Raw genomic sequence first — 15,761 nt, forward strand, 5'->3', positions numbered from 1 at the left:
AATTCATTATGAATCTCTGAATCAAACTGTTGGTTTTCTGAATTGAGATTGTTTGTCAAAAAGCTGTAAACCTTCTTATAGTTTATAATTTGCTCTGTGCATATTTTGCAAGAAAGCTGTGTGAATAAGACTCTGAAATTTGGCTGAACTGAATTAAAAACACCTTTATTGGAAATGCAGGTAAAACAAATAACTAAAGAAGAGATTTAAAAACAGTGGAATTGTCCTTTAACTGCCTGGAACCACATGTTTTGCATCTCCGGTATCAGGTTTGTGTTCCTTCTGTTCACGTCAGAACGTACTTCATACACAGTAGCATCATCACCAGCAGGGCGCCGGCGGGCCTCTCAGCACCTCGGTTCCTCGTGGTGCCGACGGCCTCGTGGATGATGTTGAGCGTCAGGACCGACCTGCACGGCTCCTCGCTGTAGCACATGCAGTCGAAGCTGCGGTCGAACCAGTTGATGTCATCCTGCGAGAGGCCGCCGCTCACAGCCAGCGGGCCGCCGCGGCGCTGCCGCTGGATCCGGTAACGCCTGGAGTCCAGGTGAAGGAAGACGTCGTCGTCCCAGCGCTTCCTCACGCAGCGTCCTCGGCCCTGGCAGAGAGCCTCGCTGCAGAGTCGCGTTGCCGTGGAGACGTTCAGGATGTATGGGTTCATGATTTGCTCCAGGTGGTGTCGAGCATCAAAGCACGAGTCCTGCAGGATTCATGGATATTAAGTCATTTAGAGGTTATAAAGTGGAAGGAGACCATGTCCACCACAGGAGCCTACATTTGTATGAGGGGGACACAGTTTGAATCTTGGCTCTATTGGTCCCGCCCCTCCTCCACTGTGATTGGACAGCTGGGTAAAAAGTGCAGCATTTAACCAAAAGCTAAGCATTTTATTGTCAGCCTCATGAAAACGGTTTGGTGGACACAGCCCCAAAGTTAAAACCTTTCCAGAAAAGCCAGAGAGTGATGTCAGTTTCTACCTCTGTGTCTGTGACGTTCATGTCTCCCCAGGAAACAACGCCGGCAGCGCCGAGAGCGGCAGCTTCCCCGATGGTGTTCACCAGGTCGAACTGCAAAAAAAAAGGCAAAACTCGTCATCGAATTAAATTAAACAGAATGAACCAATGTTTGAAAAATACCCACTTTTTTAACGAAAACCGCCCCGTGTCCTGAGAACCATCGACCATAAGGTCACTGGAGTGTTTCTATATCGGTTAGATTCACGAGCCGGTTAACTGCGAACAAAACCTAAAGCACCAGCACTGTTGCTATGGCTACCTGCAGTCGAATATACCTCACATACACCTGCGATTAAAAACACACACATACATAGTAGAAAACAAACATTGTGTCTGAAGGTGACATCAAGGTGTGTCTCTGTGAGCCGTCACAGGTGTGTCTGACCTCTGACATGTAGTCGTCAGTGCTGTCCTTGTACACAGGGCGGATGTAGGCGTAGACAGGGATGGAGTAGGAGCTGTCGGGGAGCGTCGACACCCTCATGGCCTCCTGGATGCGATGCCGGACATATAGCCTGGCCTGCCGGGAGTCTTTGAGCACCAGCTCCAGGTAGATGGATGGAAAGAGTGCCGTGGACTCCCTCCAGAGCCACAGCAGCTCGTCGTTCCTGTCCTTCTCGATGGCGGGACACTCTCCGGTGAAACCCGCCATGTCCTGGTTGTAGTCGTAGTTGTAGCAGTCGGGGTACAGGTAGTAACCCCAGAGCCTTTTGGCCCTCAGCCTCTTCCCGATGCGGATGGATCGGAGAAAGTACCTCTTGGCCGCACGCTCGAACGCGATCTTCGCTCGGTCCTCGGCCTCATCGTCGGACAACGAGGCGTTCTTCTTCAGGACCGTCTCAATAGAAATCTGGCGATAGATGTCTTTGCTGCCCCAGTTTCGGACCCACTGCGGCCTCCACTCCTCAAAGTCGAGCACGGCGAGGCCCGGCTGGTCGGCGGGGATGTAGTACTCGATGTCGTCCTCGGCTAGCTCGTGGTGCTCCTGCAGGTCTATCAGCTGCGGCAGGCCCTCGTCGTACATCTCGCCGGTGTCTTCGTCCACGTAGGGGAAGATGCCGAAGCGGTCGGTGTAGAATATGGAGATGCTCTGGTTGGTTGCCGTTCTCAACGTGCTGCTGACCAAGTGGAAGCACGAGAGGTCGAGCGGCATGCCGAAGCGGACGTCGCACAGCTCAGTTGGGGCGTTCCACATGAACAGGAAGGGGTGGCTGGGAAGGATGGGAGGGTCTGTCCTCGGTAAGGCCTGGACGGTGCACGGCAGGGCTAACATGGCGATGAAGATGACGAAATGCTGTTTGATTTTATTCATTTTGAAACCGTGATCTGAGGAAATAGAAACACATGTAAGAAAAATTAGGTCACAATGAGTTCCTGCAGCTCTTCAATAAATCTGTATTTGCTTGGAGGTAAGTGAACTTTATCCTGACTCCAGAGTCGTAGCTCTCTCAAGTACAAGGTCGCAGAGCCGCAGAGCTGTAGACTCTCAAACCCACGACTTTAGGCTAAAGGGTTAAAAGTAGGACTCCTGTCAGGTTTGAGGACTGTAGCGTTAGCTTATCTAGTTCAACAACAAGATATGGAGCAATAAACTAGTCATTGCAAAGAAATAAAGCAGCAAGCTCAGATGTAATTTCACAAATGTAAGGTTAAATGATGCATTTCAGCAAGTCGAATTTGTGGCTGGTTTTTAAAAAAACAAATTAATCCTAATTCATAGCAGAAAAAGTTTCCTGTGATTTGTTGGTGTCTGAAGTTGTTCACGTCTTACAGAAGGACCGAAGGTTTTTAGATGTTCAGTCAGTCGTGGATCAAAGAAAGCAGGAATGGCTCATCAACAGAAGCTCGACGTTCAGCGAGTGTTTGGCTCATTTTAAACTAAAGAAGGTCGCCGTTTATCTAATTTGTACATTTTTGATTTACATTTGGGTAAACCCGTCATGACAACAACATTTTACTTTTGTTTACCAGAGTTGCCATTAGCAACAATACATTAAGAGACTATGCTAGAAGTGGGACAAGAGAGAAAAGGAGCTTCATAAGGTCCATACTCAGTGTCAACACAAATCTAAACGTCATCCGTCACAGGAAATCAGCTCCAAATCAGAAAATCTTCCTCTGGTTCCTCTAACATTCATCTCTGTAGTGTTTCTGTCAGGACCTAATATAGTTAATAAGGACTGACTCACCTTATCAAGATGGTCTAAACTATATATTTTATGTTAATGTTCTTTTATGCAACCTACTTTCACTAAATTACAGTATAACAGTGGAGCAGCTGAGGCGACTGTGCAGCTAACTAGCTTAGCTGAAAAACGCTGGTATCTAAACACACTGAGCACCAGCCTTTTCAGGGAGCTATGAAGCTAACTCTCCTTTTTAAAATCACACCAGCAGTAATGTTAATCATCTGAAGCCTCACTGCGTTAACTCTTAGAATGGTAGCTTAAGTACGTTAGCCACCAAACCAACGCGAGCAAAGTTAGCTCACTAACACTACTTCGAGCTAACTCATACACAGCTGCCTAATAGATGACATAATAACGTGCAAAACTTATTGCTGTTGTGAAAGGAAACAGTTGTTTAATTTATTTAAACAATTAATAACATTTTCTTTTTTTTTTTTTCTTTTTTTTTGCACAAAAAACGTGAAAGGTGCTTTTCAAAGCCAGTGTTTGGTTTGTCCGTTCTGGGCTTCTGTAGAAACATGGAGGACTCGCTCCCTCTGTAGATATAAAGAGCTCATTCTAAGGTAACGCACACACAATGACTCTGATTTCCAGGTGATTACACACTGATGGAAACACAACTCTGAATATAAAATTATATGCCAGTAGATCACCTGAAATCCTACACACTGGGCCTATTCAGTTACATTTTCAACTTGTCTGGTAGCCTTTAAGGGTTCAAGATTCAGTTAGAAGATAATAAGAAAGACTATGAAATAAAATAAAGATAATAGAATAAAATAAACTAACATGCACTAAAAATATGCGTAAATGCAATAAAAATATAATAAAACAATAAAATATACCAAAAGCAGCTGAATAAACGAAAATGTACTGAGATCCAGCTGACAATTAGTTAAGTGTGTGTGTACTTAAATGTTAAGTACACAGAAGGTTCAGGTGCAGGTGGAGGTGAAGGTGAAGGTGAAGGTGCAGATGGAGGTGCAGGTGTATGTGAAGGTGCAGGTGGAGGTGCAGGTGTAGGTGAAGGTGCAGGTGGAGGTGCAGGTGCAGGTGCAGGTGGAGGTGCAGGTGCAGGTGGAGGTGAAGGTGCAGATGGAGGTGCAGGTGGAGGTGAAGGTGCAGGTGGAGGTGCAGGTGTAGGTGGAGGTGCAGGTGGAGGTGAAGGTGCAGGTGGAGGTGCAGGTGGAGGTGGAGGTGCAGGTGGACAAAGTGCATGAAGGAGGACGTTTTCTCAGTGTCGAGGCTCCATTTTCTATCCAATTTTAAAATTTCCCACATCGGCGAATGTTTGGTGCGTAACACGGTTAGTGAACCACCACGTTTAATTTTTTCCATCTAAGTTGATCAAGTTGAAACGCGGAGTTGGAAAGTTGTTCATGTGATAACTGAACCTAACCTGAAGACGAAGAGCTGACTCAGTGACTGCTGAGGTATGAAGCCTCAGTACTGATGCGTCACCACTTTCCTCTCCCTCACCGACTTGGACTGTGGAGCTCTTGAGCAAAGCACTTCACCCCCAGCTGAGGACAGTCTGTGTGGTCAGAGGCCTCTGACCTCTGCTGTCTGAAAACAACCTCTGCTGTCTGAAAGCGTTCAGAAACGATGAAACATCTGTGCACAGCGGGTTTCTCCGAGGCTGCTCACTGAAAACAGCTGCTGGAAGCCTGAGACCGACCCCCCCCCTCCTGTCTGTGGCTCCATACTGACTGTACAGACGTGACTGGATTCAGTCTTCTCATCTCATTCTCCGCAAGAAAGTCAAGAAATGTATCCCCTGAAATGTCAAATTTCTCCATTAAAGTGGAAACAGACAACTTTCCGACGACCTCTAGGTTTTCCAATTGGTATTATTATATTTCAGAAATTCTAAATTCAAATTAACTTTATTTCAGACTCATACAATCAATAATAACAACAATAACAATAATAATCGTTATTACATTTTATGTACCAGCCAGAACACTGAGGTCCTCTACTGCTTTTATTTTGAAAGTTCCTCCACAAAAGTACAGGTGAAGCTGCCTTCTGTTTTTACAGCCCTAAACTGTGGAGCACATTACCTTTTGACATCAGAATGACGAGCTCTCTCTGGATTTCTAAAAGGAAATTGAAGACCTCTTTTTAATCTGGTTTTTAATTTGGAATAATGTTATAACCCAGGCTGACAAAACACTGCTGCTTTAAACTATTTTAATCTCAAACACTGTTGTTTTTGCCCGAGTCTATTTTAACTTTTTTTTTCTTACTGTTTTTATTCTTTTATTGTTTTATTGCCATTTTATTATTTTATTGCCTTTTTATTGTTTTATTGCCTTTTTATTGTTTTGCTTCTTTCTTGATGTCTTTTTATTCTGTTTTGTGAAGCACTTCAAGCTGCATGATTGCATGAAAGGTGCTATATAAATAAAAGTTGAGTTGAGTTATTATTATTTATTATTTATTGTACGTATTAATTTGATTATTATATATACTTGTCTATTGCCAGTCTAACATGACGACATGTCTTATTTATCCATTTATTTTCATGCTTATTATTTAAAGTTATATTTGTAGAGTGATTCATCCGCCCTGCTGCTTTGCTTCCAAGCAGAGTGCGTACATGTGGCTGATAAAAAAAAACAAATAAATTATAATTTTAACATTTATACATGTATTTCTGATGTTTCTGACATACTGATCAGTATCAGCATTTGTCTGATCATATCAACAGTCCTGCAGGGTCAGTTAAAAACAAAAAGACAAACTTGAAATCAGACACTGAACAGACACGACAGAGAATTCACATCTAAGAATAGCGTCTGCAGTCTCTCACAGTTTCTCATCTGCACTTTTGAGCGTTTTTACAAGCCGATCAGCTGCCTGTGCTGACTGATTGATTACATTCACTTATATGACACAGTGCTCACTCGTTAAAGCGCCGCCTGAGTTTTGCAGGCTCGGCACGGCGTTAGCTCCGGTATCTTTACGAGGTCGCGGGATCTGATGTGTAACAGCAGGCATCTTACAGCCTGACACTTTTACAAGTTCTGTAATTTCAGCGTTAATAAATGTAATGACCCTCTGTTCCAGGTGGAAACAATGCTGGAAACTAATGTTTGGGTTAATCTCTCAGAAAACACCAATAAACCTTTTGACCCAAGTGAGACAGTTAAATGAGAGGTCATTAAGAAGCACCAACCTGCTCTGGAGGTCCAGCTTCCCGCCTTCCAAACGGCACACTGTGGTGAAATCATTACCTGGAAGTCATAAACGCTAACCTCGCTCTCCTCTGGGAGTCTAAACAGCACCTCTTTAAATAAGCTGTTGCAGGAGCTTCAATTATAGACAGAGCACTTGTGGAAACTTGTCAGAGCAGAATGATTTGCAGGCCTGAAGCGTTCTGTTATTTATTGGGACATCCTGATGAGTTCCAGGAGGACGAGCTCCTTCCCCCCCCTGCCTGGAGGAAGATTTCTGAGGAAGCTCCGCGATGAGGACAATGTGTGGACACACTGCAGCTCATATCTGAGGCCTCTGTCCAGACACGCAAAGAATGCAGCGAGCGCCTGAGCGTGGTCAGCTGTGGCTGGAAATGTACGAGGCTGAAGGAAATCTACCGGGTTTCATCATCACGATGACGAATCGCACGAAGAGGAAGTTCGGCCGGTTGCGTCACACGTCATCACTGACAGCTCGCAGATAAAGCTCAGTTTAACATCCACTGATTTTCAGTTGGATTTTATTAACCAGGGTCTAACAAAGGGAAGAGGTTTACCTGCACAGTCAATGGGAGATGTGGGTATGGGTATTTTCTTCTCTGTTTGGACTGTTTGATGGGTGGCAAACACACATAAAAAGTACTTGAACATAGTTAGAAATAGTTCTATAATGTTTTCGGTGTTTATTTCCTGCCGTATGATCAGAACTGAGAAGGGGCGTGGTCTAACCGAACAGGCCTCAAACCTGTTCTGGGCTGACAGAGCAAACATGCGCCGACAGTCCACAGCTGAACTTTGTTCAACTTTGACCCCGAGTTGCACCGACCTTACACCTGGAATTCACACCACGTCTGCACCTGGTGCTACACCTGCGCTGTGTTCTTGTTGTCTGAAGTGTGTCTGCACTGATTTTCTGGCTTTCAAACAAACATGATGCGTTCAAGAGAAGCGGTGCTGCTGCGTGTGCTCCACTGCCTTTACCTTCCCTGAGAAAGGGGTCGCCTTAGGAAGAGATGGTGACCTTTAAACTTCGGGTGACAGTCACACCTGATCTCAGCATTTACACCTGACATTAATGTGTTTTTCCTTTTCCTGATAGATACAGATAAGCAGTGAGTGTGATCACAGAGAACGGCTGGAGGCTGCTGCCTTTGCTGCGATTAAACATGGCAGATAAAGTAATAATGTTCTACACAAACACGGCAGCCATTCGTCATCTTACTGGCTGACAATGAACAGCTAAGCAAATAAAGCATGTGACACCAGGTTTGTTCCAAAAACACCATGATCTAATTTAACAACCTTCACATTGTAGCTTCTGTGTCTCTGCAAAAATAACTTTATTAATAAGGACAAGAGGTGTAGAAGCTAGAGAATTTGGGAAAATTTGACCAAAAGTTTTTTTCAAAACTGCAAAAATATTTTTGGGTAGATATGAAGTATGTTAGCAGCGTAGCTCCACTGACACTCCTTTAGCTGATGCTTCCTGCTGCAGGTCGGCCCTTTGCTTCGCTGTCATACAGGTGTTTCAAAAAGATTTTGAAGACTGGATGTCCTCTGAAATTGTTATTTGACTCTTCTTCGTTAAACTGACTGACCCCACTTTGCCTTAAAGATCTGAATCGTTGCTCACAGACAGCAGATGTTTTCAGCTGTCAGTTACAGACGTACTTTATTCAGGTGTGCTCAGGTGTTGATGATGTGTTTGCTGTTTTCCAGACACACCTGAATGGAAAGGATCCATCACTGATGTTATTAATGCTACCTGAGCTTTTCATGCTACAACAAGTCTGCAGTGATGGAGGTCTGGTGCTCTTACCAGAGAGCTGAATCAGCGTTTGCTGCTCACCTCCAACATCCAGCCGCAGTCCAAAGTTTGTGACCAAACTGCAGTGAAAGCAGGATGGGACTTTAGAGGACTTTACCCGAGTCCAGTCTTGGGATCTCACAGTCTATACTGGACTCAGACTTGTCTCAGACTTGTGAACATTTTGGATTCGTCTGTGTCTTTGGATGTTTTTGACACTTGCTTTGACTCTGACTGTCTGATTCCTGTGTGTTTTTATATGTGACAATATTGGATTTTCACAGTTAACCTGAAAAACTGTGCAAGAACAACACACCCTCTGACCTTTCAGACAGATTTAAGCTGTTTTCTGTTAACATCACATTTTTAACTCAATCCGAAGGACTGCTGGGATGACTGGAGGAATTTATTTTCTTGACTTGGTCTCGAGTCAGTTAAGTTTTGACTCAGAGTCTCAGAACAACTTGTCTAAGACTCGAGTGAGATGCCTTGACTACACCATGCCTGAAATAATGTCATATATTTCTTTTTCCTTATTATTCTGACTTTATAAACCTGTCCCTCGCATTTTGCTCTTCTGTTCAGTGTTGACAGTTTGTCAATGAAACCAAAAAAAAGCCAAATATGTTTTGCAGAAAAGCATTTATTGAGGTTCAGTTTGGTTCTCGTTTCAAATAGATCAGTAATGTCTGATTAATGTTTTTCCCACATTCATTTTTCTGTTTTTTTAAATAAGCACAGAGGTCTGATGTCCAACCCTGATTCCTAAAACATCTGAATTCTGTGTAAAATATGAATAAAATCACAATCAATCATTTGCAATCAAATCAATCAAAATCCAATACATGAAATTTACTGACAACAGTTTCCTAAGGTTGTAGTATTTTGCTTTATTTCTGTTTTACGCAGCACTGAGACTTTTTTGGAATCGGGATCGTATAGATGAGTTCATAACTTAATAACAGAAACTAGTTTTATTTGTTTTGAATACTACATAACCTGATCAGCAGGGGGCGCTGTTCTGAGAACAGTAAAAGGATTAAACCCAGATGAGTTTGATTGTGGTTGGATGCGACAGTTTGGGTGAACAGCGCCATCCTGCGTAGCATTGACAGGTGAAGTTTGCAGCCCAGGCGTCCAGGTCGGCGGCACAGGGTCGACCAATCGCCACGTACTTCCTGTTAGCCCGCAGGATGCTGAAGTTGGCGGGGTTCAGGTGCAGGTAGTGGGTGGAGTCGTAGTTCTTCCTGATGCAGCGGCCCTTCCCCTGGCACAAGACCTCGCTGCAGAGCATGGCGGCTGCTGTGACGTTGGCGATGTACGGGTTGAAGGTGGACGTCAGGTACTCAGACAGAGACTCACAGGCAGCCTAAAGGTTTACAGGTTCAGTGTGTTAGGGTTTAATTTCAGTCATCTGTCTTTGAGTTAGACAAAATCAATAAAATGTCAACTTGTATATGGAGAAAACTTCATTTCACTCTGAACCATAAAAGTCAACCTGCTGACGGCACGACAGGTGACGTCAGTATGAGTCTCTGAGGAACGCTGTCCATGATAGTTTTTAATTATTTAAGTCCGGACCAAAGCGTTGGAGTGACCGACCAACAGGCAGGCTACACGTAGCATGAACTAAGACCACACCACATATATAAGCTATAATTTCTGTTGGATCATACTAAAAAACAAACAAGATACGTCAAATGACTAATTACGACAACACAAAAGCAGAAAAAAAGCTTCACATCTGTCAGCTGAGATAGCGAACACTGCAGTGTCACCGCCATCAGTTCCTCCCTGAAGAGGAACCAAAGGCAGATCCTTTACTGATTGAAGTCTGGTCATCTGGGTTCCTGTTTTCAGACCTGTTAGAAGTTATTGCAGAGGCAGAATGTTCTCATGGCTGCAGACACACGGTTAAAAGATGTGTGCTGCTGCACCAGAAACCTCAAACTACCCTGTGAAGACTGAGAGCAGACCAGTTCAACCAGCGAGAGTGCTTCACAAAACTGTATTTACCTCAGTGTTGTAGTCTTTGGTTCCTCCCCACATTACGACCCCTGAAGCTCCCAGAGCTGCAGACTCTCCGACGGTGCTCACCAGGTCCATCTGAAGAGGGACGAACCAAACAGGCGATTCAACACTCAAGAATATAAGAAATACTCCAAATGTACGATGCAGCTGAGAGCAGGAAGTGTTTTAAGGAACCTTTCAGGCTGGTGTGTTCACAGGCTGCAAGCCGAACAGAAGACAGATACAGATGTAACGCATGCATACTGTTAGCATATATATGGGAACTAGGCCTGGCCCAGTTGTCATGTAATTTACATTTACAAATATGATAACATAGCTAGCAATCACTCTAAGTATTATGTTATTTTCATACATTGTCATTGCATTTCATAACACACAATGATAACCATGCAAACATTAATTATCACGTAAGTTCTTTCTTTCAGCTGAAATACTGTATCCAAGATTTAAATTGCTGCCAACAACTGAATTTACAGTCTGGTGTTCTCCACGTTGGATTTTCAGGCAGTGGAGCTCCTGCAGAGGTCAATCATGGTAGCGTCATCATGGAACAATCTTCACACGGTGCCTCACTGCATTACCAACCTGAGGTTAGTAAACAAGGACTTTAAACTACTTTTAGGTAACCAAACTGGTGTTCACTGTCAGATCTGGAAACCCGATTTGCTCTTCACCTGCGAAAATGTGTCCCTAGAATGTAATTGGTTGTAGAACGTTTAGGGTTAGTATAACCCATCAGGCAGCCGTTAAGACCTACGGACAAGTACCGATGTGGCCAGCTGTACAGAGCAGGAATTGACGCTGGCTCACCTGGGTCTGGAACTTCTGGGTCTGGTCCCGGTACAGTGGCCTGGAGTAGACATAGACCGGCATCGTGTATGGACGTTTCGGCAGCATGGCGACCCTCAGGGCCTCCTGGACACGGTTGCGGACGTAGAGCTTGGCCAGGGGGGAGTTCCTCAGGCTCTGATGCAGGTAGATGGAGGGGAAGAGGGCAGTGCTGCGCTCCCACAGCCACAACATTTGGTTGTTCTGCGTCTGGGCCTGCAGGGAGCACTTCCCCGAGTAGCCGGGCTTATCCCAGCCGTAGTTGCGGCAGTCGGGGAACAGGTAGAAGCCCCAACGACGGCTCGGACGCTCGCCGATGCCGAGGCTGATGGTCTTCTCCATGAAGCGTCGACCAGCCTGCTGGAACTGGTGCTTTGCCAGGTCGCGAATCTTCTTTGATGATAAAAACGGGGCCATCTGCAGGGCGTGAGTGATGGACAGCTTCTGATAAATGCGTTTCGATCCCCAGTTCAGGTCCCATAGAGGGCGCCAGGATTCCCAGTCGATGACAGCTAGCCCAGGTGAGGAATCCTGGGAGATGTAGTGATCGATCTGGCTTCGAGCTTTGGCCAGATGCTCCGTCAGGTTCCCGTTCTGGGGGACTCCGCCTCTGTAGCTCTTGCGCTTCACGATGTCGACTTTAGGGTAGAGGCCGAGGCGGTCCTCGTAGAAGATGGTGAGGAACTGACCAGACGTCGCGGAGGGTGTGGTCACCGCCTGGAAGGCCGCGGTGTCCAGAGGGATGTCGAGTTTTCGACATTGGTCGGTGGGAGCGTTCCATATGGCCACAAAGGGGTGGTCGTGGATCAGTGGCGGCTCAGTAGGCGGAAGTGCGAGGACGGTGGCGATGGAGCCGATGATGCAGAGGGTGACGCAGGACAGGAAGGGTGGGGCCATCACAACGGCTCTGGACAAAGGGAGGAAAGACAACAAATAAGGCTCAGTCCCAATTCATCCTCTGTCAGACTGTACGATGTCTTTATAACAACATGTATGGAAGCGGGGGCTCGCCATCAGCTCGCTCTTATTCTATAAACTGCAGCTAATCAGAAACGAGCTTTCACCACGGCGCTGACGCGTCTGTGCTTTGAACAACGTTAGAAACAGATCCCGCCATGTTGTGTTTGCACACGAGGGGTGACTCAACTTTGCATTCAAACACAAATATGAAATAACCCTCCAACCGATGCGTTCTGTGTCATTCCACGTCACGTGCTGATTGGTTGGCTTGTGTCTCACAGTGTGATGGAGGACCTCTTATCTGGATTGGTGACTATAGATTTGGCCACATTTCTCTCATTCACCCTCTCAGATAGCTCAACGTCAGCAGCGTAGACTGCAGGTGGTCTGAAGATCTAAAATCTTCTCAGATCTCAGAACAGATTGTTTGATGATTGTTGGTGAATTGTGCTCTAATGGAAAGGACACATGCTGACGTGTTATGTTGGGTCTATTTCTATGGATGCGTCCAACGTGGCGCCTGTACTTCCTGCTGCACTGCGGTTGGTCGGTTTGTCGACGAGGGTGATGCGAGAATTTGGTCCTAAATTTCTGACTCTGCCACAGTTCTGATGTCGGCTGGTTTTGGTCTTCGGGGCTTTAAATCGTTATTTAAACCCCGAACTCTCGAAACACGCTGATCATTGTTCATTAACAGTAAAGTAAAATATCGTTCATACTTAATTTAAATGTTTTCATTGTAATTTGTTGATTTCCTTGTTTGGATTTCTATTTCTAGCATTAAAGAAATCATCAGACTCATTAAAAAATAATTATAAGACGATTGTTAATTGCATCTTATTCTGTTTTCAACCTCTGACCAAAGACAGATTAGATACTACTTTCTAACTCATTCACAGTTTCTCCTCTATAATCACATTTGTTGTCAAACGAAACTGGACTTTATTGTCATGGCATTGTGCTGCATGAGAATGTCTTAAGATAAGATAAGATAAAACTTTATTATTTCCATGCTGAGGAAATTAAATTGTTACAGACGGCAAAGAGTAAAGGAGAGACATAGAAAGATCAAAAAGACAATAAAATTGAAACAGAATAAAAAACTAAATATATATATGTGTACATACATACACATACTGTATATATGTACATTATAAGAGTTTAAGAATACTATTGTCATAAAAATATTATTTTCATATTGAATTGTACATTAGTCAGATATGGATCATAAATACAGTGTTTTGTACTATTACACAGTAGAAAAATATATAACAGTAAAAAATAAGCAATATTGAACAAGATATCTCGCAGTTGTAATGGATATGAGGGAATGTTAACAATTAATTCATTTAACGTCTGTTAAATTAATAACGTGTGATTGATCTGTGACGGGTCTGTCTTTTAAAACGGGTCAAGTGTCTCCAGAAACGTCCTCGTCAATAAAAAGATGCAGAATAAAACTAAAGATTTGATGACCATCAGCCAGACAGGAGGTGTTTGTTTCTTATTTTCTTACCTTTTTAACATTTTGCAGTGTTTTCAGCCGACAGAATGCAGATCACTAATTAGTTGTAATATGAAAAACTAACACAAACAGTTAGCAGACAGTTAGCTTCTGCTGCAAAATGTGCAGCAGCTGAGAGCAGAAGTGTCCAGATGTGCAGATGCTTGATTCCACATCATTAAATATATCCAGTAATGCCTTTAATGGCAGCAGATACGGTGAACACACACATTTGAATTCACTGCAGTCTTTATACATTTCATTGAAAGCTTCTGAGTTCTTACCTGCTGCTCTCTTCAGTGAAGGACTGCTCGCTCTTTCTTCTGCTTCTGCGTCTGTTTTTTGCTGCTTCATTTGTCGGAGGAAGCGGTTTCTTCACTCGGTCGTTATCTGACTCAAACATTCAGGTTTTTTTTGGGGGGGGGGGGTTCAGGGGTCAGGGCTTTGCTCAGGTGCACACTGACAGTACTTATATTAACACCGTTCTGTGTATTTCTTTCCATCAGTGATGTCAGTGTTCATGAACAGCGGCGGTGAAACGGTGAAGTATCACAGTTCAGCTCGTCGTGGTTGTGTTTTCTCTTTTGTATGTTGTGTTGAGATCTGCTGAGTGCCACACGCATCCTGGATCAGCTGATGACGCTGATAACTGGTTGTATGGAATTAAACTTGCTCTTATAGTGAGCAGCTGCAGCTCTGCTGGGACCAGGCTGCTATATGCAGTCAAAATACTGCAAGTGACTCCTAACAAGGAATGTTTTTTATCCCTTTAAACCCTTGTGTGGCCTTTCCTGTTCCAGTGGAAACCGTCTTGTTTTGTGGCTGATAAATTAAGGTTTGGTCCAGTTTTTCTTCAGATTAAAGTCCAAAGATAGTGTAGTTGAAGCCGGGTGGAGCCGACTCCTGGCCTCCGTCGCTCTTAATTCTGCTGCTGATTGGATAAGAAGTGTTTTATCCAATTAGATTTCTAATTTACTGCCCGTTGTTGTTGTTGTCAGTCCTTTTTTGTAGCTGTGTGAGTTTTGTTCTCTTTTCTGGTTCGTTACAGTCAAACTGAGGAGATGGTTGGATTGTCATAACTGATGGTTGACAGTTAAATAGTGACCACCAGATCACCAGCTGGAACAGACCTCTCTTCCCTACATCACCTATCAAAACATTCGTATCAGTGTTTGATTGATTATTTGAGCAGCTTCTGAGATTCCCGCCCTTTCAACAGTCTTCAAACACTTTAGGAACAAATTATGAGACGAGTGACCCTCGACTTGTTTCCCTCAGACCAAACTCTCAGGTTGAGGATGTAATCTCTCTGTCTACTCCTCTTCCTCTTTTCAGTTTTCTGTATTCGGACAGAAATCAGCCAGAAGATGATTCAGGTTTCTAGACTTTCAGCTAAAAAACAAAAATGAGTGAAACAAATGAGTGACTTTGAGCTTTATTTAAGGATGTTTTCCGTCTCTGTTTCCTCCTCAGGATATATTTTACAAAGAATTGTTAATTTAAACAGAAGATCCTTGTGCTCAAACAGAGGATTCATTCTCAGTGAAGAACCTTGGAGCTCTAATCTGCCTCTATACCTGCCAAAGAGCAGTGATTCCTAACACGTCTCTGGGGGTCATCAGGTGGACACCTCCCTTCAACAGTGTTTCACCTACTTAGTCCCACGACACCTCCAGGAGGCTAGGCGGTGAACTCCGGCGTCCCAGAGTCACCCCCCTAGTGCCAGTTCACACTGCTACTACACAATCCAAACAGCACTGCCACGTTCAACTGACCCAGAGATGCTCCAGGTAGTGGCCAGTACCGATACTACCATTTAGCTAATGCTAATGCTAACCACTAAGAAGAACAGAAGAAGACAATACAGGTCGGATGCTACCATTTAGCTAATGCTAATGCTAATGCTAACTGCAAAGAAGAACAGAAGACAATACAGTTCCGATGATACCATTTAGCTCATGCTAATGCTAACTGCTAAGAAAAACAGAAGAAGACAATACTGTTCTGATGCTACCATTTAGCTAATGCTAATGCTAACTGCTAAGAAAAACAGAAGAAGACAATACTGTTCTGATGCTACCATTTAGCTAATGCTAATGCTAAATGCTAACCGCTACCTGCTAAGAGGAACAGAAGAAGACAATACAGCTAGATTCACCTATACTGTTCATGTTAACTGCTAGATGCCAATGCTAACTGCTAAGATACTATCATACTACCACCACT

At 44.1% G+C, this 15,761-nt stretch overlaps 2 protein-coding genes across 3 annotated transcripts; both read right to left on the reverse strand.

Moving 5' to 3' along the window:
- Window positions 1-192: 192 nt before the first annotated feature.
- Window positions 193-6,752, reverse strand: LOC121608301 (hyaluronidase-5-like). Its single transcript, XM_041939525.1, has 4 exons — window positions 6,387-6,752; window positions 1,402-2,342; window positions 978-1,067; window positions 193-700 (listed from the first exon to the last, which is right to left on the reverse strand). The coding sequence occupies exons 1-4, from the start codon at window positions 6,439-6,441 to the stop codon at window positions 287-289; spliced, it is 1,500 nt and encodes a 499-aa protein (XP_041795459.1). The 5' UTR covers window positions 6,442-6,752; the 3' UTR covers window positions 193-286.
- Window positions 6,753-8,841: 2,089 nt separating this feature from the next.
- On the reverse strand, window positions 8,842-13,886 carry LOC121608132 (hyaluronidase PH-20-like). 2 transcript variants are annotated; one of them, XM_041939286.1, is made up of 4 exons: window positions 13,820-13,886; window positions 11,054-11,978; window positions 10,229-10,318; window positions 8,842-9,581 (listed from the first exon to the last, which is right to left on the reverse strand). In XM_041939286.1, exons 2-4 carry the CDS (start codon window positions 11,966-11,968, stop codon window positions 9,252-9,254), a joined length of 1,335 nt encoding a protein of 444 aa, XP_041795220.1. In that variant the 5' UTR covers window positions 11,969-11,978; window positions 13,820-13,886; the 3' UTR covers window positions 8,842-9,251. The 2 variants fall into 2 exon arrangements, with proteins under 2 accessions (XP_041795220.1, XP_041795219.1); XM_041939285.1 differs by lacking the exon at window positions 13,820-13,886 and adding an exon at window positions 13,548-13,726.
- Window positions 13,887-15,761: the final 1,875 nt, after the last annotated feature.

The sequence above is a fragment of the Chelmon rostratus genome, chromosome 6, assembly GCF_017976325.1.
Source record: "Chelmon rostratus isolate fCheRos1 chromosome 6, fCheRos1.pri, whole genome shotgun sequence".
NCBI lineage: Eukaryota > Metazoa > Chordata > Actinopteri > Chaetodontiformes > Chaetodontidae > Chelmon > Chelmon rostratus.